This window comes from Lipophrys pholis, assembly GCF_963383615.2.
Source record: "Lipophrys pholis genome assembly, chromosome: 3".
Classification (NCBI taxonomy): domain Eukaryota; kingdom Metazoa; phylum Chordata; class Actinopteri; order Blenniiformes; family Blenniidae; genus Lipophrys; species Lipophrys pholis.
The window spans coordinates 27101559-27127627 of record NC_137627.1 but is presented as its reverse complement, the minus strand read 5'-3'; the positions used below and the strand labels follow the sequence as shown (position 1 = coordinate 27127627).

The 26069-nt window shown below is 43.8% G+C and overlaps 1 protein-coding gene across 1 annotated transcript in view; it reads left to right on the top strand.

Moving 5' to 3' along the window:
* bcas3 (BCAS3 microtubule associated cell migration factor) overlaps nucleotides 1-26069 on the top strand; it is a 415011-nt gene that overhangs the window by 111321 nt on the left and 277621 nt on the right. Inside the window, exon 16 of the mRNA XM_080459250.1 lies at nucleotides 12027-12177. Within this exon, the coding sequence (XP_080315376.1) occupies nucleotides 12027-12177 (151 nt within the window). The remainder of the gene's footprint in view (nucleotides 1-12026; nucleotides 12178-26069) is intronic.

Here is a 26069-nt window from a genome sequence, read left to right as displayed (position 1 = left end):
CCCTGTTGCTCCTCCTCACACCTCCTGGTGGCTCCTCACACCTCATGACTGCTCTTCCCTACAACTCCTGGTTGTTCCTCCTCACACCTCCTGGAGGCTCCTCACACCTCCTGGTTTCTCCTCACACCTCCTGGTGGCTCCTCACACCTCCTGGTTCCTCCTCACATCTCCTGGTTCCTCCACACACCTCCTGGTGGCTCCTCACACCTCCTGGTGGCTCCTCACACCTCCTTGTGGCTCCGCACACCTCCTGGTTTCTCCTCACACCTCCTGGTTGCTCCTCCTCACATCTCCTGGTTCCTCCTCCTCACATCCCCTGGTTCCTCCTCACACCTCCTGATTGCTCCTCCTCACACCTCCTTGTGGCTCCTCACACCTCCTGGTTTCTCCTCACACCTCCTAGGTCCTCCTCACACCTCCTGGTTGCTCCTCCTTACACCACCTGGTTGCTCCTCCTCACACCTCCTGGTGGCTCATCACACCTCCTGACTGCTCTTCCCTACAACTCCTGGTTTCTCCTCCTCACACCTCCTGGTTTCTCCTCACACCTCCTGGTGGCTCCTCACACCTCCTGGTTTCTCCTCACACCTCCTGGTTTCTCCTCACACCTCCCTGTTGCTCCTCCTCACACCTCCTGGTGGCTCCTCACACCTCATGACTGCTCTTCCCTACAACTCCTGGTTGTTCCTCCTCACACCTCCTGGAGGCTCCTCACACCTCCTGGTTTCTCCTCACACCTCCTGGTGGCTCCTCACACCTCCTGGTTTCTTCTCACACCTCCTGGTGGCTCCTCCTCACACCTCCTGGTGGCTCCTCACACCTCCTGGTTGTTCGCCCTCACACCTCCTGGTGGCTCCTCACACCTCCTGGTTTCTCCTCACACCTCCTGGTGGCTCCTCACACCTCCTGGTTTCTCCTCACACCTCCTGGTTTCTCCTCACACCTCCTGGTTGCTCCTCCTCACACCTCCCGGTTTCTCCTCACACCTCCTGATTGGTCTTCCTCACACCTCCTGGTGGCTCCTCACACCTCCTGGTTTCTCCTCCTCACACCTCCTGATTGCTCCTCCTCACACCTCCTGGTGGATCCTCACACCTCCTGACTGCTCTTCCCTACAACTCCTGGTTTCTCCTCCTCACACCTCCTGGTTTCTCCTCACACCTCCTGGTGGCTCCTCACACCTCCTGGTTTCTCCTCACACCTCCTGGTTTCTCCTCACACCTCCCTGTTGCTCCTCCTCACACCTCCTGGTGGCTCCTCACACCTCATGACTGCTCTTCCCTACAACTCCTGGTTGTTCCTCCTCACACCTCCTGGAGGCTCCTCACACCTCCTGGTTTCTCCTCACACCTCCTGGTGGCTCCTCACACCTCCTGGTTTCTTCTCACACCTCCTGGTGGCTCCTCCTCACACCTCCTGGTGGCTCCTCACACCTCCTGGTTGTTCTTCCTCACACCTCCTGGTGGCTCCTCACACCTCCTGGTTTCTCCTCACACCTCCTGGTGGCTCCTCACACCTCCTGGTTTCTCCTCACACCTCCTGGTGGCTCCTCACACCTCCTGGTTTCTCCTCACACCTCCTGGTTTCTCCTCACACCTCCTGGTTGCTCCTCCTCACACCTCCCGGTTTCTCCTCACACCTCCTGATTGGTCTTCCTCACACCTCCTGGTGGCTCCTCACACCTCCTGGTTTCTCCTCCTCACACCTCCTGGTTGCTCCTCCTCACACCTCCTGGTGGATCCTCACACCTCCTGACTGCTCTTCCCTACAACCCCTGGTTTCTCCTCCTCACACCTCCTGGTTGTTCCTCCTCACACCTCCTGGTTGCTTCTCCTCACACCTCCTGGTTGCTCCTCCTCACACCTCCTGACTGCTCTTCCCTACAACCCCTGGTTTCTCCTCCTCACACCTCCTGGTTGTTCCTCCTCACACCTCCTGGTTGCTCCTCCTCACACCTCCTGGTGGCTCCTCACACCTCCTGGTTTCTTCTCACACCTCCTGGTTGTTCCTCCTCACACCTCCTGGTGGCTACTCACGCCTCCTGGTTTCTCCTCACACCTCCTGGTGGATCCTCACACCTCCTGGTTTCTTCTCACACCTCCAGGTGGCTCCTCCTCACACCTCCTGGTGGCTCCTCACACCTCCTGGTTTCTCCTCACACTTCCTGGTGGCTCCTCACACCTCCTAACTGCTCCTCCTTACATCTCCTGGTTGCTCCTCCCCACAGCGTTGGACCTGCTGCCCCGCCCGCTGGCCGGTTTGGCCTCAGCAGCCCCGGAGCTCCTTTGGCTCGTGGCTCCTGGCCGGCAGCGGCCTGCTTGTATCGGATGCAAATGGGGTATTAAACGAGGGAGAGAAACCTGAGATTGCATGACGACGGGCCGGTCGAGGAGAGAAGAAAGAGCGAGAAGGATAGAGAGAGACGGGCTTAATGTGAGAAGGGGATGCAAATGCTGTTGAGACAAGGGAGGGATGGATGGAAGAGAGGAGGGAGAGCGGCCGAGTCAGGTGTTGGTGTGAGTTTTTGGCACGGTCCGAGCTCTTTCTCCGGGCGATGGCCACGGAGATGGATTTGCATTGATGGATCTTCTTTCCATGGAGATGTCGTGTATCAGTGCCTGGGCACATCACGCCCCGCTCATTAATCAAATCATGGCCTCTGTATCTGTCTGCCAGACGCTTCTCATCTGTCTCCCTCGCTCCCTCTTTCTCTTTGTAGCAGCCTCGCTCAGCACTTTTCCTCCTCCTGTCTGCACGTCTTTCACCTTCAGTCGGCCTGTAGATCAGCTATTATGAAAACCACATATGTGTCAGCTCAACTTCACATCTTTAAAGTCTAAACATTGCAATCGGTGACGGAAACAACAGCTGCTGCAGAGAAGCAGCCCTCCACCAGCTCCAGCCTTCTCTCTCTGACACTCCTTTTCTCAAGCCACTGTAACTCATGAATTCCAGTCCTTTTCATCATACGGAGTCTCAAAATTCAGCTTTACTCAGAAATGAGGAAATGATTTCTGCCACAATATAGAGATATAGTATTATAGACATTTCACTGCTCTCCTGAAGCTCACACCCCTGAAGCTCACACCTCTGAAACTCACACCCCTGAAACTCACACCTCTGAAACTGACACTTCTGAAACTGACACTCTTGCAGCTCACACCTATTAAGCTCACACTCCTGAAACACACACCCCTGAAACTCACACTCTTGAAGCTCACGCTCCTGAAGCTCACACCCCTGGAGCTCACACTCCTGAAGCTCACACCCTTGAAGCTCACACTCCAGAACAACATAACCCTGAAGCTCACACTCCTGAAGCTCACACCCTTGAAGCTCACACTCCAGAATATCACGCCCCTGAAGCTCACACCCCTGAAGCTCACACTGATGCTCACACCGCTGAAGCTCACATCTCTGAAGTTCACACCCCTGATGCTCACACCCCTGAAGCTCACACTGATGCCCACACCCCTGAAGCTCACACCCCTGAAGCTCACACTGATGCCCACACCCCTGGTGCTCACACCCCTGAAGCTCACACTGATGCCCACACCCCTGAAGCTCACATCTCTGAAGTTCACACCCCTGAAGCTCACATCTCTAAAGCTCACCTCACAGAAGCTCAAACTCCTGAAGCTCACACGTTTTCTGTGACACAATGTTTCCGAGGTGGGAGGATTACGTCCTGCAGAAGTGTGTTAGTGCCATTGAAGAAAAAAACAAACATTTGGAGCTTAAGAAAAAAAAAAAACAACAACCGTCATGCACTTCAGAAAAAGTCAAAAATGAAAGTCGAGACCTTTTTTTTTTTTTTTTTTTTTACAAAGTGGAAACGTCCGTCCATCCACATGCCGGTGCATGTGACTGCTTCTACAAAATGCATTGCAGGCGGTTCAATGAAGTGGTGAAACGATGCTTCAGAATAGATTTGAGCTCATAAACAGTGTCGTTATCATCAGTATCAGGAAGAAGAGGCAGTGCAGCCTGCAGCTCTCCGGCGCAGACATTTGGCGAGTATGAAGGACATTGCTCGCGATCCCGGGGTTTTTATAAAATGTATTATTATCAAACAAGGAAATCCTGTGTACAATCGCATGTGCATAAGCAGTAAGCAACCCTATATAGTCAGAATTAAGTGATTTAATGTGATTTCACATCCATGGGCAAATGATGAGGGGTGGACAGACGTCTCCACTTTGTATAAAAAAAGACACTCTTTTTTTCTCCGTGAAAAAAACCAAAGAACATCTCAACTTTGATTTTGGCCCTTGTTTCTGAAGCACGTGAGGTTGTTTTTTTTTTTTTAAACCTCAGAAATTTTTTTCTTTAGTGGCCGTAATAATCTTCTGTACGCGTCACTTTTTCAAGTAACAAATATTATGCCCCATTAACACGTTTCCAATGAAAACATTTTTTTTTGTTTTCATTTGACAAAAGTTTCGCATTTACATGGCAGAGTTCTTAAAATGATGTCCGTTTCCACGGCAACGAGGGAAACACTGAAGATGATGAAGTTTTTGTCCCACTGGCAACAATTGTTGCCGAAGTGTATCCCTGTCATTTTCTACTCACAATAAAAAAGTCTCAAAGGTATTAATGCAACTTTTTCTACTTATGTGCTCACAGACAACTTAGACAAAGGTTTTGGTTTATAAAAAAATTGTTTCCAAGTGCTTCCTGTCACATGATCACCTGCTTCCTGCAAATCCTCCTGGAAAGAGGTCATTTTCATAGATTTCTCATGATTTCCCCCCCAAACATATTATAATTATTTAATCATTCAAGTCTCCAGAGTAACCCTCCCCCAACAAAATTGTACCTGGGATTAATATTTTTAGGTTCATTGGCTTATTTCTGTGAGTGGTAACAAAAGCTGCCAGTGGGCACGTAGCTTGTCGCTAACTAAAAGAAAACGCTGTCTGCAGGATTGCTCATAATTTACTTGTTTGCAATCGTACAATAATGCACAATGGCTCATTTTAGGCCACTTAGAATACTCTTCCTTGCTAAATAAATTCAGGTCTGGCAGAGAACGCTGAAGTGCCACCTGGAGTCAGGTTTTACGGTGACAACCTCTTCACAACCCTGCCTATGGTGGATGAGATGACCACCCTGAGAGGCTTGTGGCAGCTGTGGCACGCTGTGAGAAAATCAGCTCCATAGCGTTCCCTTTACAGGACTTTCTACATATGGGGTATGACGCTGTGGAAGGGATGATATGTTTTGTTTTAACCTGTTGGAGATTGTTTTTATATCATACAGCCTGAGATGTATATCTGATACAAAGGTTATTTATAACTCAAGAAACCAGTTCAAATTGTGTTTTGTTTTGAATTGTATACAGGGGGAACCAAGGTTTGAACCATGATCATTAGCTACCTTATTGGGATTATAATATCCTTTGGTGTCCATGTACAGTTTTACTTTTTATTTGTTTTACACCACCCACCCCCCTCCACCTTTTTGTTATTATTTAATATGACTTTATTATTATTTTGTTATTACTATATTATTATTATTTCTGTATTTTATTAGGTTACATTTGACATAGTGACAAAACTGTGTGACTTCTGGCAATGATTGCTGTATTTCTTTCAAATGGACTGTTATTCCAGTGACTGTCAAAATAAAACTAGCAAGTTGGATTGTTATTGCGGTGACTGTCAAAATAAAACTAGCAAGTTGGATTGTTATTACAGTGACTGTCAAAATAAAACTACTAAGTTGGATTGTTATTGCGGTGACTGTCAAAGTAAAACTACCAAGTTGGATTGTTATTACAGTGACTGTCAAAATAAAACTAGCAAGTTGGATTATTAGTACGGTGATCGTCAAAATAAAACTACTAAATTTGATTATTATTATGATGACTGTCAGAATTCTACTAACTACAAAGTCCCAGGAGAATATTCTGGAGGTATTATTGGTGAAAAGGTTTGAGCACTTGTAACAGTGGACTTTGTAGTTGTGTACAAGAAGTTGTGTACCTGTACCTTTTTTTTCTTTCTACAAATACAACACCACACTCACACATTCACAACTTCTTCATTACAGGAGTTTTAAAAACTGTCATGTTCACATTTTTCTTCCACTTGATCACAGATTCTGTTTTCTTCAACTACAAATCACATCGCGGTCCTCAGCTGAGATGTCTGGTGAAAATCTATCTGTGGTCCAGTCAGTGGAGAAAAAGGCAGAGTTTATCTGAGATTGACTGATTTCACAGCCAATCAGAAGAGAGTATTTTCTCTGTGTTGAGGCACGAGAAGAGTTCTCCCCACTTGGAATCAACACATTTATTGAATCAACAGCAGCAGAGACGTGTTGTCTTTTTAGCCCATTAATAAATCATCTCTGACACCAAGCTGAACAAAATCTTCCGTCACTTCTTTCCTCCATTTTTCTGCCTCAAAGCAGAGAAAAGCTCCTCTCTGCTGCATGTGCATGACCCGAAGATAGGTGGAGTGTTTTCAAAAAGTTCTTCTGATTGGGTCTGAGCACCGTTGTCGTGGAAACAGAGACCCAAAACATAATGAAAGTTTTGCATTTTCACTTGAAGTCGTTGTGGCGTAAACAGGAACTTAGATAACTGAAAGGTTCAGTAGCTGTCGAATAAAATCTGCATCACATCCTGATGTGTCAGCAAATATCAGAAATGAGGAAAAATGAAATCAGTCTTTTAAAATCTGATGAGAAATGTTCAACAATGATCAGCAGCTCCAAATGGAAGTTTCTACATTTCATAAAAGCAACAGTAGATACAGTTTTGTTAAATAAGTCAAAAGTTTACACTATTTTCATTTCCAAGTTTCACATTATTGTTGGTCTTTGAAAAATATTTTTATTGACATTTTTAAGTCAAGTAAGCGATTAGAAGAAAAAACAAAGTTTACATGAAATAGATTTCATTTGTTTAATATTAAAAATAAATAAATAAATAAAATAAATCCTTAAAAAAGTCCTCAAACATGAATAAAGAGCAGGTGGAACGTCCATGTTGAGAAAGAAGTCTGACCTGATCTTTAACATTCTGCCCCTGGTGCAGGGTGGGGGGCAGTGGAGGGGTGGGGGTGGGGGTGGGGGGGGGGGGTTCTCTGGAGAAGGGCAGGCCCAGCTTTGGCAGCACTAATGAAACTCAGACCTACACGTTAATGATCTAAAAGACTGGAGCAAAACACTCAGCGCTCCCTTTCCGCTCACATTCAGCCTCCTCTTGATCGCTCCTTCCCAATAACGACGAGGCACTCTCCTCCTCTACCTTCTTTGTGGGCTTTGATGTTTTCTTTGTCCCCTCCTGCCCCCTCCCTGCTTTTCATTCCTTTATGTTTCCCGGCTGTCCATCATCTATTAACCCAACAAGTGGAACAAGGCAAACATTCAGACGCAGTATTGTGGTGCACCCGCAGGTTTGCTCTTTATTTCTTTTGAAAGCACTTGAACTTGGAATTTTCTTTGGGCTGCCCATTGAACCCACAGGTTCCTCTTCTTTGTTGTAGCTCTTGTCACAGGATTACAAACATATTTGTTTTATAAGCCACAGCTGGAAACCCAAAGGCTGAATGTTTCAGTGTCACTGCTTCTTTGCAATTGTGTCGATTCTCATTGTGTTGATTGGCTCAAAGCTTTGCAAGCTTCACACAACGCTCAGGAACTAGAAAGTATCTGCACAGCTTGTTGATGAGCTTTAATAGAAATGAACTCCTGAGAGTAAAAGCCATCCTGCGCACTGGCCTATTAGATCCTGGTCTGACCGGGTCCGTTCAGAGTTCTGCTTCCTGTCACTCTTCATTTTGATTCGGTTTTAGTCTTTTGCCAATAATAGAATTTTGTTTCAGTCTATAAATATTTGTAAGTATTTTAGTTTAGTAACTATGTAGTGAATTTCGTTGACTTAAGTAAAAAAAAAAAAGATTCAACTTACAGATTTAATTCTCTGGGTTTGAGAATAACTTTATTTACTTGACTTTGCTCTTTCATAGAAACAAAGATAATGAAAAACATGACTTTGCTTTACCAAACATTTTGATAAATACAGCAGAGAATTTTACTGTGCAAATGTAATGATAATGTCTCAACATGTTGACTCATAATTAAACGTTGAAGTCACAGGCCAGAGCAGTGCCTCCCTCACTATGATAAAACTGTCCTGCCAAAGACACACCTGAACAATACTCCTGCTGTGAGGTGGAGGGATCATCACTAACACACACTTAATATATTTAAGTGTGAGCAATATTTGAGAAAAATAGACTTTTTGTCTACAAAGGAAAAACTATTCGATCTTTGAGTTCAAATCATGAAAAATGGCAGCAAACATAAACATTGTATTTACATTTTTGTTCAGTGTAAAACCATTAGGTCTACCTGCTGTGAATCATGAACAGGATTCAATCATTTGTCCAATGGCATTGGTGCAAAACACAATATTCACAAGCAAAACTTCAAGTTCTCTGGTTTAAACATTTAACTGTTAAAGGTGCAACTTCTTCTGGAGAGTGAGCAATCAACCAACACACACACCACACACACACACACACACACACACACACACACACACACACACACACACACACACACACACACACACACACACACACACACACACACACACACACACACACACACACACACACACACACACACACACACACACACACAAGCTTAAAACAACACATATTAACTGACGGCAGCTCGTAAGGCTCTTCTGTGTGTTGAGTTCAGGACGAATTAACAGTAATGTTGTTTCAAATAGTTTGTTTTTGCGAGTTCGAATCACTGCATCTGGTTTACAAACTGTTTTTATCTTGATAATGTCTGCAATGTGTCCATACATCAGCTCTTCTTATTCTTCTTGTTAATGTTTTGTCGGTGAGTTTCCTTCAGTCCGTGGAGGTTAGCGGCCTGCAGATGGATCAAACCAGCTGGTTGATCTTCTAACCTCTGGTTGGAGGACTCTGCACCTCTCCGCCCTTCCACATGACACCGAGTCGTATTAGTGATAACTTCCTGTCAGTGCTCACCTTAGCTGGAGTCAGATTCTCCTCACTGTGCATGTCTGTTAAGTAATGTGGCACTTCTTTTCTGATGTTGTTTGAATTTACTTCAATGTAAATGTTGCTGATTCAGTAAGAGCAATGCAATGAAATATAATTGTAGATTTTGACTTTCCTTCTTAAATCCTAAACTTTACATGCGTGTTTCCTTCACTTCTTTAACCAAATGTGAACTCCACTGACCTCGTCTTTCACTAGTTTTCACAGTTTTTCTTCTGGTTTTTTTCTGGAAGGTGAATCAAGAAAGATGTGATTTGAACTTCAGTTAAGATGAGATGAGTTGAGATAAACTTTATTAGCCCTAAGCAGTGACAGAACTGAGAATATATATATATATATATATATATATATATATCTATATATATATAGATATATATATATATATATATATATATCTATATATATATAGATATATATATATATACTACTCTCAACGACTACCCTCAACCCTCCATCACTCCTCTCACCCCCTCCATCACCCCTATATCACTCCTTTCACCCCCTCCATAATTCCTCTCACCCCCATCACTCCATCACCCCATATCACTCCCTTGTAGGGAGTGATGTACATATATATATATATATATATATATATATATATATATATATATATATATATATATATATATATGTTCAAAGTGACTATTGCAGTTGACATAAAGGGGTTTACGGAACAGTGGGACTTTGAAACGTCTACCTGATGGTAGTAACTGGATGGAGTGATGGAGGGGTGAAAGCAGTGATGGAGGGGTGAAGGGAGTGATGTAGGGGTGATGGAGTGATGGGGGTGAGAGGAATGATGGAGCGGGTGAAAGGAGTGATGTAGGGGTGATGGAGGGGGTGAGAGGAGTGATGGAGGGTTGAGAGTAGTGGTCAGGGGTGGGATAAGTGATGGAGGGGGTGAAATGAGTGATGGAGGGGTGATGGAGGGGGTGAGATGAGTGGTGGAGGGGTGAGAGAATCAGGCATCTTTCCTGATCAGAGAGCGGTTGTACAGTTCAGGGATCTGACTTTGTGATGAACACATGATTCTGCTGCCTGTTTAATGATATGAGAGAATTTAGTTTTGTGTTTAGTGGAGAGGAGCCGTACAGGATGAGATGGTGAATGTTTAGTGGAGAGGAGCCGTACAGGATGCAGCGTTTAGCATGTTATTCAGCTTTGATGCTAATGCTCAGCAGAAATGTTTCTGGAATCATGTTGTTGGTGTGCTCCTCCTCCTCCTCCTCCTCCTCCTGCAGGCCTCAGGCTGCTGACACATGTTGAGGCGCACTACAGAGTTTGTCTTCACTAAATCCTGCTTCACTGCCGCCTCTGCCTGAGATGAACTCTGACCTGTGGAACCGGCCGTGGTGGAGGAGGGTGGCGAGGGTGGTGAGGGTGGGGGCAGGCGGGGCCTCAGAGCCCTAGGAGCCCCCGGGAGGCCCTGGGAGTCCTCAGGAAGCCCCGGGAGGCCCCCAGAGCCCCCAGGAGTCCGTTTACATGCCTGATTATGTTTGGCTGCAGCTCCTCCGTGAATGTGAGACAAGATGTGTTATTCTGGATCATCTGTGTGTGTGTGTGTGTGTGTGTGTGTGTGTGTGTGTGTGTGTGTGTGTGTGTGTGTGTGTGTGTGTGTGTGTGTGTGTGTGTGTGTGTGTGTGTGTGTGTGTGTGTGTGTGTGTGTGTGTGTGTGTGTGCGTGTGTGCGTGCGTAAGGGGCCTGTTGATTGGTCTTGATTAACGGGCTGCCAGGCACTAGAAGCAGAGTCTTTGGAACGAAGCATCTTGAGTTGGTTATTTGCAATCATTCAACAGGAGGCCTTGAACCCAGGTTCTGTGTGTGTGTGTGTGTGTGTGTGCGCGTGCGTGTGTGTGTCCTTTGTGCGCGTGTGTGTGTGTGTGTGTGTGTGTGTGTGTGCGTGTGTGCGTGCGTGCGTGCGTGCGTGCGTGTGTGTGTGTGTGTGTGCGTACTTTGTGGATGAGGGAAAACGATGTAAATATTCAGAGCAAAGGCTGGAAAAGTTCTTTTAAACAGGTTTTATTGTATTTCTTTGGAATCGACTGTTGTTTACCTTTGTTTTCCAGACGTTTCTCAGTGATGTTTTATTTCTGGTCATATGGTTAAAATGCCTCCTGGTGGATATGAAAGTGTCAAATATGAATCACCACATGTGACCAACTCATTTCAGGATATCTTTCATCCTCATAATAATCTCCTTTAACAACTTGTAGCTGGTTCTTAATTCTTTAACTGTGGAAAAAAGATTGAAGTTGCTCTGGTATATTTGAACCTTTCAGAAATGATCCTGTGTTTTAAGATGTCTTTAATATTTCCTACATCCTGATCTGAACTCTTTTTTCAGACATGTAATGTGTTGTTACCCTTTAACGTCCACAATAATGTTTTGGGGGTATTTATTTCATCATTTAATTTAGACACAAGAAAACAAAACCTCATTTTCACAAACATAATCCAAGAGATTGTTTTCAATCTTGTCAATCATTATCCTTCATTCCATAATTTCATCAAGGGTACTCAAATAAGAAAGTTGTTGTCAAATACATTTGTTTGCAGTTTGTTCTAGCAGTTTTATAACAACTTCAGAAAACAAATATGTTCAAATGTGTTTGAACAACACCTCACTATTATCAGAGATTCAATCAGGTTGTTTAAAATTAATACAGCTGGTCAGCTTATGAGCAATGATTCTGGATCTGTATGTCAAATACTCACTGTGGTTCAGTTTGGACATGAACAAGAAAAAACTATCCACGGTCTAGAAACAGGAAGGTTCAACGTTTAAATTCATTTTATTCCCAGATTATCCAGAGTCACTGTAATAACCCTGAATGTGTGTGTGTGTGTGTGTGTGTGTGTGTGTGTGTGTGTGTGTGTGTGTGTGTGTGTGTGTGTGTGTGTGTGTGTGTGTGTGTGTGTGTGTGTGTGTGTGTGTGTGTGTGTGTGTGTGTGTGTGTGTGTGTCCTGCAGCCAAACTGAGCAGCCAGGATTCGTACAATAACTTCACCAATAACAACATGGGGAACCCGCGGCTCACCCCGCTGCCCAGCCTCACCGTGGTGCTGCCGCTGGCACAGATCAAACAGCCCATGACCCTGGGAACCATCACCAAGCGCACCGGGTAGGTCTCACACACACACACACACACACACACACACACACACACACACACACACACACACACACACACACACACACACACACACACACACCCTCCACAGGAGCTCCACTTTATGGCGTACATGTGTTATATAGCTTCAGTTTGATCCCGTTACCTCATTATCACAGTATCAGTGTTCATAACTCAGTGCAGCTCTGTGCTTCCATCCCTCGTCTTCCTCAAGTGCTTTCTACTTTTCTGTTAACACATGTGACTCAACATTTTACTGTACAATCTTACTAATAAACACCTGCACTCTAGTTTACAATGCTATTTGATCTATATATATATCTATATCTATATACCAGTGATATATATATATATATATATATATATATATATATATATATTAGGGTGGTCCTTAAATATGGAAGTTGGAAATTCTAAGCTCCAACCTATGAAATTTGTTGGATTAGCTGAGAAAACTATCCTCGTGAATTTTTTTCTCAATTGGACAACCTTCACCCCTCCCTCTGTGACCTTTAAATCCCCCCCCCCCCCCCCCCCCCCCCCAGCTCCTTGGGGCGCTCATAATCTGGGAATAAATACAACATATAACAATTAAAATTAGAATGAAAATTAAAGTTTTAACATCAGAACTGATATCAAGCAATTTAATCTACAATTGTACATGTATGGAAAAGGACAAATATGATGAAAATTATAAACATTCAAAAGTTCAAAACATCATTATATGACTAAGTAGTAAGTATGCTTGTATTTCTGTTTTTTCTAAATGTGAAAACAAAATCATTAAATAAAAAGCAATATTCATATTCCATATCCATTATCCAACTTTCAGTCTCTGTCCCAAATATCTGTTTACGTTCCCTTTAAGGCTGCTGAGCCCGTCTATTGGCTCCCAGCTTAGTTTACATGGGTCTTCTGCTGAGGCACCATACCAGCAGCTACCGTCTTCTTTTTGGAGTCTGGACATTCTGTGCGATGACGAGAAACAGATTGGAGGAGAAACTGCAGTTGCTCCTCATTCTGAGTTAGCTTTCCATTGTATTGTTGGATTAAGGCGACACTGCACTCAGCATGGTCGTTGATGACCGCTATCTGCTGCTGCTGCTGTCTGGAAGTCTTCACGCTGCTGCCAAGTAGTAGGATCAGTGTCAAGGAAGCCGTCTTCCAAACTCAGCTTCTGGAAGAATTGTCCTGTGTTGGTTGTTGCCAAGTCTTTCAGCTGGAGTTCAGAAATAGCTTGATTTGGGAGTGTTGGGCGCTTCTCTGGAGATTCATCTCCCACTGTGGCATGAAGTGTGGTGAGGATTTGCCTCTTTTCCTCCACTTTGACGAGGGGGTCAAAAAGTGCCAGAGCGACAAGCTCCTCTGAGAGGTACCACAGATGCCCTGCGAGTTTGTTCAGGGCTGCCTTAGCTAAGTCCCGGCTGGATTGAGTGTAGGGGTAGGCCATCAAATTCTTCAGCAACTGAAGCTCATGTCTTGGGGCGGCGGCGGCATCTGGTGCCAGTGTCCATGCTTTAGTATACAGGAGACATACGAAGACAGCGATTTGCCGCAGGCCCTTCTCCTCTCTTGAATTGGCTCCGGAACATCCATACCTTCAGTGCATAGATGGCTTTGGACATCCACCTTGCATGGTGCTTGGGTCTTGGAGCTAAGAACCTGACTCCTCTCGGTGGAACTTGGCCGAGGAAGATCCCAGTCAATTCTAGCAGCTCCCTGTAGTCGTCTCGAAGGCCCTCGTGGTTAATTAGTGCGGTCTGAAACCAATTCTTGTCCACAGATTCCAGTAGAAGTAGTAGGTGAGATAAGGCTGAACTTCAGTCTCAGTGAGGGAGGGGTAAATGTTGTTGGAATTGGAAAAAAAATAACCAGGAGAGTTTTTCCAGCTATTCCAACAAATGTAGGGGGTTGGAGCTGAAAAAATATTATTTAGAAAATTTACCCCTCTGGAAGGACCACCCTAATATATATATATATATATATATATATATATATATATATATATATATATATATATAACACATCAGCTTGTTGCTTTTTCTTCAGCATTTTCCCACAAAACCACAGAAGTGAGCTCAGTCACTGGGTTTCACTCCTGAGTCAGTCTGAAGCCTGCAGAGATTCACATTGGATTATCTTCTGATGGCTGCAGCAGCCTGAAGCTTGTGAAGAGCTTCACACCTTCAGCAGACTCCTCCTCCTCTCCCTCATCCTCTTCCTCCTCCTCCTCTCCCTACTGACCCCCCCCCCCATCTTCCTCCTCCATCAGAGTGTAACCTGTGTAAGTACAAACGTCTCAGACTGCCCTGTTGACTTCCTCTCGGCTCAGTTTCACACTGAAAGCAGCTTCATCCTGCATCACGAGGCCCCTCAACATTTCCAGGCATAGAAAACTAAACCTTTAGACTCAGTCTGTGCTCAGGACACTGAGCTACCACACTGCTTGCTCTTTATTGTTTCACACAAATTAGAAGTTTGTATTGGTAGATTTTAAATTATAGACATTACTAGAGGCTGCCTCTTTTTTTATTCGATTTTTATTCCAGATACATTTAAATGTGCATGTTAAAATGAAACAGCAGAATCTGAAAGTAGATATTAATGCCCAAGTGTAGTTTGATTTTACTAACTAACTAACTAACTAACTAACTAACTAACTAATAGTCTCAATCTTCTGAGTATTGACAGCTGTAACTACACATCCTTGGGACTTCCTGTGTTGACGATGTCTGATACTGTAATAAAGTGTTTCGCTGATGTCCACAGCTGGTAATTGACTTTGCTCCTGTGTGCCGCTGAAGCTTTAAAGAGTGGATTGAAGGCTCTTTGTTGTAGACTTGTAGTGCTGTACCTGAGGAGAGGATTTAAATCCCATTAATCAGCTTGTGAAAACAGTGTTTTGTGTCAGCAGTTGCTCCTCTCACACATCCAGCTGCTGCAGCAGACTTCTTTTGTCTCAGGCCGACAGGTTCTTTGCATAGGGTAATGAAGCACAGCCTTTCTGTGGCTGATTTCCTCAGCAGATAAAACACATCCTTCCTGCCCCCAACCTTTTAAATGATATTCAAGTTCTATTAAATGTTGTGGAACCGCAGCGTGGAGCGTTCAGGCAATTCAGTTTGAGAGTAAGACGGCGCTCTGCTCCTCCACCTCTGTTTTTCTGCTGGATCTTTGCCATACATTGAAATGATGTAGTTTTAAGAGCATCAGCTACGACAGGCCTAAGCTAAGTGTATTTACATACAGTACAGGTGGCTTCACAAATATGGGCAGATTTTAATATTTTCATTTAAATGTCATTTTCATGCCCAGTTTGAATGGGAAATGCTATAATGATTCAAACAGACGGTGAGGGATTCGTCTCCCCGGGATATTTGATAAGTGAGCTTTGAGGATCAGAGGAGGGGTCGCGTCATGTGGTCAACATAAACAGCTTCAGGCCTTCTCCCAAAGTCATTAAGGTGACCTGCAAACTTCATTTGCTTTGTAAAGATGATTATTGCACATGGGCGGCTGCGCCGTCTCTGAGCTGTTTATGATGATGCCCCGGTACCTGCCACTGGCTTTCATTCTGACTGCTGGAATATTTCATGTCACACGGGGCTGATTTAAGGCCTGAAAAATCATATTTATTTCTCTCAGTGTTTCAATTCCCAACTTATATCTGATCTGATTCATCTGAACGGTTTATTTCTTCTGCTGTAACAACAACAACAATAACAATAATAATAACAACAACAACAATAATAATAATAATAATAATAATAATAATATTAATATTAATAATAATAACAACAACAACAACAGCGATAATAATAATAATAATAATAATAATAATAATAATAATAATAATAATGTTAAATTAGCACTCTTCCTGTAAAAATGAATAAATCAAGAGTAGTGTGATGGGGGGAAAAAAACAAAAACAAAAAAAACATTTTTTTTTTGGGTGGAGTTCAAATTATTGATCCAAAGCTGAGCCAAAAACAATTCCTTGAGTTACAATATTTTACCATTGATACTTTTGTTCACTAAAATAACAACAGACTTTTAATTATTGATAAACATTAAAGCTGTGGAACTTCCTCTGTCGTTTTTGGGTTCTATTAACTACCAAGCCCCTAAGAGAGGCTGCATTGACAATTGCTCTGATACGTTTGACCTCTCTGTTGTCTTGTTTTCACTGTTATGTCTACCTCATTCTTTTTTTTTTTACTGTTTTACCCTACAGTATTATATTCTAGCCTGTAGAGTTTAACGTGTGTCATTTCTATTTTTTTTTAAATCTCATGTGCGAGGGAAATGCAAAATTCTCTATGTGTAGCACAACCGACGAAAGAAGCAACTTTGACTAAAACTTAAATTGGACAATGTTCATTAAATATTTGTTCAAAAGTGAAAGTAATTTACACATAGATAAAGTAATTATTTCATATATATATGAAGACTTGTTTTGTTGAAGTTGTTAATTTTAGGTTTGTGTTCGGATTGAGACTTTTTGATGATCAGGATTTCTTTTCCTTTGTGCTGCTTCATGTGAACTTTGATTCACTCTGACAAGGAATCCCAGAGCTTCACCAGATCACAGTTCTCTCTCAAATGCCTTGATGATGTTCAGATTCCATCATTTGATGAATCTAATGCCTCCAGGATCAGAGGGATGAATGCAGCCTCACAGAATTATGGACTTCATTTGATTTCATTTGGGGGCCTGTAACTAAACTGAAGCTCTGCATTCTCAAAGATCTCAGCTTCAGTTTCCTGTGTCCACAGAATATGGTCCCACAAAGACGGCGGTGCTTCTCTGAGACTCGTTGGCTTTTTGTGACATTTTCTCGTCAGTGCTGATGAGACGTTCCAGACGTTCTGAAGCTCCCTGCGTGTCCTGTGTTCTGTTTCCAACCTGAATTGTAATAGTTGACTTCCTTGATGAGTATGTTCAACACTAAGTTTCAGAGTTGGAAAGATGTTGAGCTTTTATCAGTTGATGTGTCTGCTTGTGAAGCACCTTCCACCGCTGCTTTGACTCCGCCGGACGTTATAGAACCTGCAACACTGCTCTTTCCATCCAGTCCAGAGAAGGCCGCGGTATTAATGCATCAGGACATGCAGCTGTGCAGCCGACACACACACACACACACACACACACACACACACACACACACACACACACACACACACACACACACACACACACACACACACACACACACACACACACGCACACACACTCTGAGCGAGGCAGCAGGTTTAGCCCCCAGAGTCGAGGCTGATATCATATGCTTTCACTGTATACTTGCCCAGGAGTACCCAGGCACCATCTGTCTGTCTGCACAGCCCTCTCTTCTTTGTGTGTGTGTGTGTGTGTGTGTGTGTGTGTGTGTGTGTGTGTGTGTGTGTGTGTGTGTGTGTGTGTGTGTGTGTGTGTGTGTGTGTGTGTGTGTGTGTGTGTGTGTGTGTGTGTGTGTGTGTGTGTGTGTGTGTGTGTGTGTGTGCGTGTGCATGTGTGTGTGTGGAGAGAGGAGCGTCCAGCAGCTGTATTTACACCTGTATGAGCAGATCCCTGTTGTCAGGGCAGCACAGGAGCTCACCAGCTGTTTCACCTACATCCACCACCGAGCTGACGTTGTGTGCACTCTGCTATGACACACACACACACACACACACACACACACACACACACACACACACACACACACACACACACACACACACACACACACACACACACACACATGAACGCCGATAAAGTGTTTCACCCCCTGTGTGCGACCAGGCTGGGAGGTGCGATACTTTCACAGGCCTCTGGCACGCCTGCAGACCACCAAAGTGACAAATAGGCTGTGATCTGCAGCATGAAGTCCTCAACATCAAAGATGACCTCGGCGTGTTCGTGCAGAGCGGCTCTTAATTTACATGTCGATGCCTCCCTCGTCGTCAAAGTGGGGAGGTAGAGTTGGATGTTGCTCGGCATCCGCCTGATAACCCCACTTGAAACAAGGCCAGGTCAGAGAGCGGAGGAACGTCGCCAAGCTGCTACTCCTCAAAGTCTGCCGGGAATCCCAAACAGGAGGATTCATGCAGAAACATTTGCTTTGATTTTTCCTAATTTGTTAAGAGAGAGAACCAGAAGTGAGCTGCAGATGCACCAAATAGCCGACATCCCACACATTTTACAAAAAGTCATGAAACCAGATCAGTGCAGCCAGCAGACTCTTTTCATAGTGCAGGATGTGAACGTTCATCCCGACATGTGCAGCACTTGTTTGTATTCCTGCACCATGACCACAGATCCTCACCACACCCTCCCCTCCTCCTGCAGGTCCTCAAACAGTCAGCGTGGCTCATCCAGCCTTCAGTAACACCCAGAAACTGCTCATCGCACAGACACATGATCACTGGGCTCATGTGTTTACAGATAACAAACATTCACACCTGTTCACAGGAGACCAGGAGAGGATGCAGCAAGACAAGTCCTGTTTCAGAAGAAGTGATATCAAGTCACCTCAGCATCTTCTCAAGCTCACTGTAGATCAACACATTAATACAAAAACTGCTAAAAAAAACATCAACCGTATAAAGAATGCATCATTCAGTAGTGTGCAGCATCAAGTTTAAAAGTCTGGCTGAAAGCTGGGTCTCCAGGAGTCCAGGGATTGAGTGTCAGAGCGGCTGCAGGCTCTGGACCTCTGGTGGGCAGTGATGAAGTGGATGTGTTCTTGAATTAAAACGAGAATGATTTTATCAATGGATGAAGGTCTGAGGGAATCTCTGGAGTCCAGACGGGAGGTGACCGGAGCGTGCAGCAGTGATGAGGTTGGGAATCCTCCCTCTCTCTGCGAACATGGAGTGGTGCTTCGATGTGACCCTGGATCCATCCTGTGACGGAGCCTGTTATAGATGAAAGAAAAAATACAAAGAACTTCCTCTGCTGAAAATTCACAGTCACAACTTAATCTGTTTCACAGATTAAAAGTACGATATTGACAGACAGCTCAGCCCGTGTTCTGCCAGGAGAGATTTAACTTGTCAAAAAGCCTGTCAGGGTCAAATTTGGGATTTACAAGCAGACAAACTATTGCACACTTATCCCATGTACACACTGTCTGACTTTAACACAGACCAACGGAAATCCAAATGGAAGATTGTCAAACAAAACACCATCCCGGACCAAATCCCCCTGATGACATTCTCAAGTGAACAGCGATGAAAGTGCAGCGCGGGTAACGAGCAGGACGACAGCCAAACAACGAATGAGACCCGCTGACCTGCTGCAGATGTGCCTGAGATTACTGTAATACGTGCTGCCATTGTCTTCCTGAGCTGGAAAGGAGCTTTAAGAATGCACGACAGCAAGCTAAACCATTTGCACAAATCACCTCTCTTGTGTCTCGTTTTAATGGCCCAGGCGGAGCTGCTATTAGGGCCAACGGGTTAAGAGATGAACGTGTGAACGATTATTCTGTGGGAGTGGGGTCGTCGCCCTCGCAGGTCGATTACAGTGGCTCTTCTCCTCAGTCATGCGCTGGTCTTAACTCCACTGACCCAGGTTAAACTCCCGGTTCCCATCATGCCGTGGGCCGCTGGAGGAGGCGGTGCGTCGACGGGCTGCTGTGCAGACTGTCTGCACTGTTTACAGCCGGCTCACCGCCGTGCCGACGGGCCAGCATGAGCTCATCTCTGGTTGCGTTGACATGTTGATTTGTGATGCTAAAGGATAGCTTTGGGATTTTACAAGTCGGCTCTAAAAACAACACTGATGTGTCACGGTAAACCTCCACGCGTGCCTGTGACTCCTAATTACTCATCAACCACACCGAGTCGTCTGACTTTACTTGACTGTCGCTTTGTTATCGAGAAGGAACTTTTGAAGACTTGGCCAGCTTCTCTGGAAGCTTTCGATTTAAATTTATTATCTTTTATTTATTTGCACAAAATAAGAATTTCCAACAGAATTCCAGGAAGATGAAACTAGACTGTGTTCCGGAGAGGAAAAGAAGTCCAGTGGCTTCTATGAAACCCTCCTCATCAGTAAACATCCCTACATTTGTATAATGGAATTAAAAATAAGAAAGAAGGAAGGAAGAACAAGCAGAAAACAAAGAGGAGTGAATAAAGAGAGTCACAACATAGAATCAGTGGGATCCCGTTTGGACAACAGATGATTCAATCATTTAGCTTGAAGACGTTCAAAGAGGGAAGCATTGGAAGAGGCTGATCCAGAGAATTCCAGAGTTTGGGCCATGAAAGTGAATAGAAAGTTGATGTTTGGAGGAACGACAGAGCGGCAGCTGCAAGTCTTTTGGTTCCTCGTCGGGTCGGAGTGAACGTCTGATGACGAGAGCAAAAGTTGTCAAATGTGTCTGGAAGCTCTCGTTCATTTTTAATGAATTTATACATAAATATACACGTTTGTTAAGACTTAATGAATTAAATTCTTGAAAGCTGTTGTTGTATGAGAAGTTTTTGATGAAGAGGAGGATGTGAGGCAGCCCAGACGATATTACAGTAAGCGAGGTTTGGATATATTAAACTGTGGTACAGCCACATTAGAATGAAGGAGATCCTCTTCTGATGACACCAGAGGACTTCATCCCTCTGTTGGGTGTGGTTTCCTCATGACCGTCTCTCATCAACTAAAACATCCACAAACATCTTCAACTTCAACTTCATTCATTTGTCATTTTGGCTCCGTTTGAGGAAATTCTTTGTTTTCATTTTTGAATCTTATATAACTGGATTGTCTGATATTCATTGTGAGTCTGTTCATCTGAAACCACTTTGCTGCACATGACAGTGTTGTTAAGCAGTCAGAGTGAGATATGACAAAACTGGTGTCGTCTGCAAATAAACAATATCAGGAAGGTTGAATTTGATAATTCAGCAAGATCATTTATAAAAATGAGAAAGAGTAGCAGTCCTAAAATGTATCCATATTTAATCTTGACCTGTGACACTTAAAACCATTTATACATAAATACTGCTCCCTGCTCCCTGTGTAGTCACCAAGCCAACATTCTGAAAACTGTATTTGTGAAGTTTTGATCAAATGCCTTTGATAAACCTGGAAAAACACTGTCTACAAACATGTTTTTAACCATAGCTTCCAAAATTTAAAATTTACTTTGATGACTCCTTCCTTTGCATGTTGTTAACTATCAGTGTTTGGCTTCACTGTAGTGTTTTAAAAGATTGAGAGCTAAATCAACCAATTTAAAGACTTTTAAAGACACACACACACACACACACACACACACACACACACACACACACACACACACACACACACACACACACTTGACCCGCCCTCCTTCACTCTGGAGCCAATCAGAGAGCTCTCATCAGATCCTTTGAGCAGCTTTACTGTCATTATTGCGAGTACACAGTTGAACATGACGATGGATATGACCAACAAGAAGTTCTGAGAGTCCAGGAGGGATGAGGAAATGGCATCTTGTAAAACCCTGAAGCCTACTTGACCTTTGCTCCCCCACCCTGCCAGTCCATCCCTCTCCCACTGGTGTCGGTCCATTTTCCCAGCTGGAGGCTTACGGTGCGGCCTCAGCAGGAGCCCTGTGTCCAGCAGAGGGTCTCCGGCGGAACCCGTCCACCTCCAACCCCCCGTGGAGCTCTGATAAGTGGCAGTTCACCAGGGGGCCTCCATTCCACCAGCCCGGGTTCATTTCTTCACCGGCGCTCCAGGAATGAGGCAATCTGGGGCAAATAGCTGCGTCTCGTGTCCCAGTGGAGCACTTCTCTACACATCCACGTAGCAGGACTAATTGGAGACTGTGTGCTATCGTTGGGAGGGCCGGGCGGATGCGGCCACAGCGATAAAATAAAGAAGTGCTGCAGAGTGCTTTAGTTGGCTGGGGATTGTGTTTTTTCATGAGCGGGGGAGGTCGGCTCGCAGGGACAGAGTTCAGTCTCATCGGACCTTTATTGCTGCGAGGAAAAGGCTTATTTACTGTAAACTGTTTACGGAGCTCTGTCACTATCTCTGGACAAGCAGGATAAACACAGGAACACACTCCCACTCCTAATGTCTTGTAAACAGCCGAAACACGCAGAGACTGTCGGACAGAAATACATCCTGACACAGACACTACACTCTGGATGACTCTTGGACACACAGGCTGCATACTTGTTCACATAATCATAGCGAACACACATTTTGCCCACACCCGCTCCTCCAAACAGACACGCACTCTCACAGGACAATGCAGCGGCCCGAAATACACACATGCACTAAAAAAAGCCGTCGCATGCAAACACACAGCTCCTTGTCTCAACAATGGCTGAGTGCTGTTAGTTTTACTGCCGTCCCCAGTTGTTGTACAAATTGGATAAACTCCTTGTGCTCTTTCTCAATCTCAACGAGCAGCTTCCCATCGTTTGTGTGTTGTATTTACTCTGCACATGAACACGAGCCTTGTTAAAGACGGATGTTGAAACAGGGAAGAAAACACACACAGTGGGCAGACATGCAGCATCTGCAAGATATATGGAATCACACTCTGCAGATGAATCACCGAGTCGTCCTGCAGGTTCTCAATCCATCTCGGGTCGGAGACGTTCGGCTTCCTGCCGCCGACGTGTTGCGCACTTAAACAGACACGTTAGAAAGCATGTAATGTGAAAAGTGTGTTTGCTCAAGTGTGCTAGTTTAATAATGTTTTTTCCGTCTATCTCTGTGCCCTTCACCCCTCACCCCTCACCCCCCTCTCATCAAGACCCTACCTCTTTGGGGCGGGATGTTTTGCCATTAAAACTCCATGGTGAGTTTTTTGCTTCTCCCCTCCGTTTGGCTCCCGCAGCAGCATGCGACCGTACACTTCACCACCGCGCCTCGCCACGCCACACCACCTCTTCCTCCTCCTTCTCCGACATCTCGTTTGACTTCTGCTATATTTTCAACACATTCCTCATGCAGGGCAAAGTCCACCGAGAGCTGTTTTGTCTATTTTGTCCCCTGTGGTGCTGTTTCCCTCTGTGTCTTCTGTTTGACTGTGTGGTGAGTCGTGGCAGTCACGTGATGCTTTTAAAGTCATTACCCCAGTATTTTTGCGGGGTTTTGGTTTCGCATTGTATTTGAGGCCTGCTCCATTTAAAGCCGCCACGGACACACAGCTGCATGTTTTCTGTTTGCATCCCAGGTGGTAATTGAAGGGACGTGTCCCAGAGCATCAGTGCAGTGTGGTTTCTTTGAGTCAAACATCTCTGTCTTCTTATATATTTCATTTTCTCTCTTCAGACCCTCTGTTATGTTCTGTGTAATACACATGTGTGTTTTTTTCCGACTCAGCCTGCTGTTGTCACTTTTCTTTTTCCATTGGACGCATTTGCACGCCATAATTGTGTATTATCATATTGTGTTTGTACTGTGTCTGATTACAGTGACGAGTCACATGTACTATTCCGATGAGTCAAATACCTAGTCTGTTTGGTTCAGTTAATTGTCACTAAACATGTTATTAAGCTCAGTTTGGACTTCCCGTCTTGTACTGTGTCTTCATATTTTTCAGTATTTTGCTTATCGAATGAAAAACACTTAGTATAAGTTCCAATGTTGACTTTCAGGTTGTGTAGGTGTTCATTTGTGAGACAGACCTCATTAATGGTAATACCCACATTGTTCTGTTTCAGGAGAAACTCATTCAAATCTCTGTGGAAGGACTTTAGTTTGGTGTTTGAAACCACAACACTGTTCTCCTTCATGTGTGTATGTAGTTATCACCATGCAAACACACTGAACCAGCTGATGTTTTACTCTATTACTCTTATCACTGTACTCATATTACTGCATTACTGTATTCCTTTCCTCAGGAGGTCACTGCTGTCAGTGGATGGTAAATTACCATCCTCTTAATTTGTTAATCCACTCATCTGTTTAAAGTATCACACTCAGCTGTGATTTTTAACAAGCTGTCCGTCCTTTACATCTGCACAATATATCACAAATTATTATTCATCATGATACCAACAGCCACAATATTCATATTGTTTCTCTGCCAACATGTCCAGTTTGATGGAACCTTACTTCACAAGATTGTTTTTTTTTTTTTTTTTTACTTTAATCTCAAACCTGCTGACAACTGGACACAATATTAAGAGATAAATAAAAACAGTTGTAGAAGAGAAAGAGCACTGATATTTAGAAGTACAGACATGAAGATCGTATGTTGATATTTTTATTCCTTTATGTCACAATGTTCATCAATATTTCTCTCTCATATCAGAAAAAAGTGCTTTTCCTTCATATCCATTACCAACATCTGTAGACAGAGTGAACAGTCACCCAAACAGGTCTCAGCTAAAATACAATTCAATTCAATTCAACTGTATTTATATCCCACCAAATACAACACAGTCATCTCTCGGTGCTTTTAACAGAGAAATACAAATGTGGTTCTGTTGCAAACAATACTTTTTTTTCACTGAGATATCTTTTAAATGTGTATTAACGATTTGCTTAAACATGTAATAAGTACATTATTATGGGATTTAGAAAGTGGCTGGAAATCTGGAGTTAAACCTGCCTCAGCTGCAGACGTGACGTTTTCATGTGAAGTGTGACAGTAAAGAGAAAATCCTGCAGTTTGGAATAATTCTCACTGAATTTAAAGCTCAGATTAGTTATTTATTTATTTATTTATTTATTTATTTACTTACTTACTTACTTACTTACTTACTTACTTACTTACTTACTTACTTACTTACTTACTTACTTACTTACTTATTTACTAGTCCCTTCTCAGTTCCTAGAAAGGACATTTCTTTACTCAGTCGACTTTTTGGTATGAATTATAAAGTCGTGTAGCTTTGATAGCAATAGATGAGATCACAATAACAAACACCATGTACGGGAGATTTGTAGTAAAATATCAAACACTGAGCAAAACAGGTTCATTTTATTGTATTTTCTTTAAGGTAGTAATCATCAAAAGAAGCGATGCCACTGTTTGAATCCGACTCTCAGTGACAGTAGAACGTCTTTCTCCTGCCGGGGACTGAAGCTTCTTGTCAACACTGTCTGGTGAAATCAGATGCTTACAAGCTTTTAAAAGAAGCCCCATTATGACAGAGTCACTTATGGAGGGATGATTGAGCGGCTCAGTGAGGTGAACTTTTCCCTTCCCGGCTCCCTGCTCCACAGCTCCTCCCCTCTTCACAAAATGAATAGCATGTGCTGCCTTCCCCAAGTCTTAGGTTTCCTCTTTTGTTGTGGCCAGTCACTCATACTTTTTAATTTAATTTTTTTTTTTCTTTCTGTCCTCATCCGCCTCCTGCCTAATCCCGGCCCTTAGTGACTTCAGAGTGTATATTTTTCAAAGGTATACATCATTAGCGTCTGTTCGGGATCGAGCCAGTAAAGCTACGCAGTTTTCCCCGTAGTTTTCCTCCAGACGTGAGCTGAGTCACTGTACAGTGAGGACAACCAAGATACTTAGATTTAATGTGTTTATTCACGGATAATGTGAAGTAAATTCCGATTACAATGAAAAAGCTTATTTTAAACGCGCCTGTCAGAGGTTTCTGACCTGAATCAGAAAGAAATGTCAGGACGGGAGGATTGAGAAGAAACTGATCAGACTCTGAACAAAGAAACAAAACAAACTATGAAATCATCCTCAGTGCTTCCTGCTAAAGCTGGATGTGAGTCATGTGATCATGTCACAAAGCATTTTTTGATTGACTCGCACAATAATCCCATCACTTTTTTCAGTGTCCATGCAAACAGACAATCGGATCCCTCAATCAGATTCAATGTCAAAGTGTAAAAGCAGCTACTGTTGGACAGATTAGGCCTATTCACTCTGTCTGCACAGTAATTTGAGTAACTGTTCACACGACAAATATCCTCTGGAAACTCACAACAC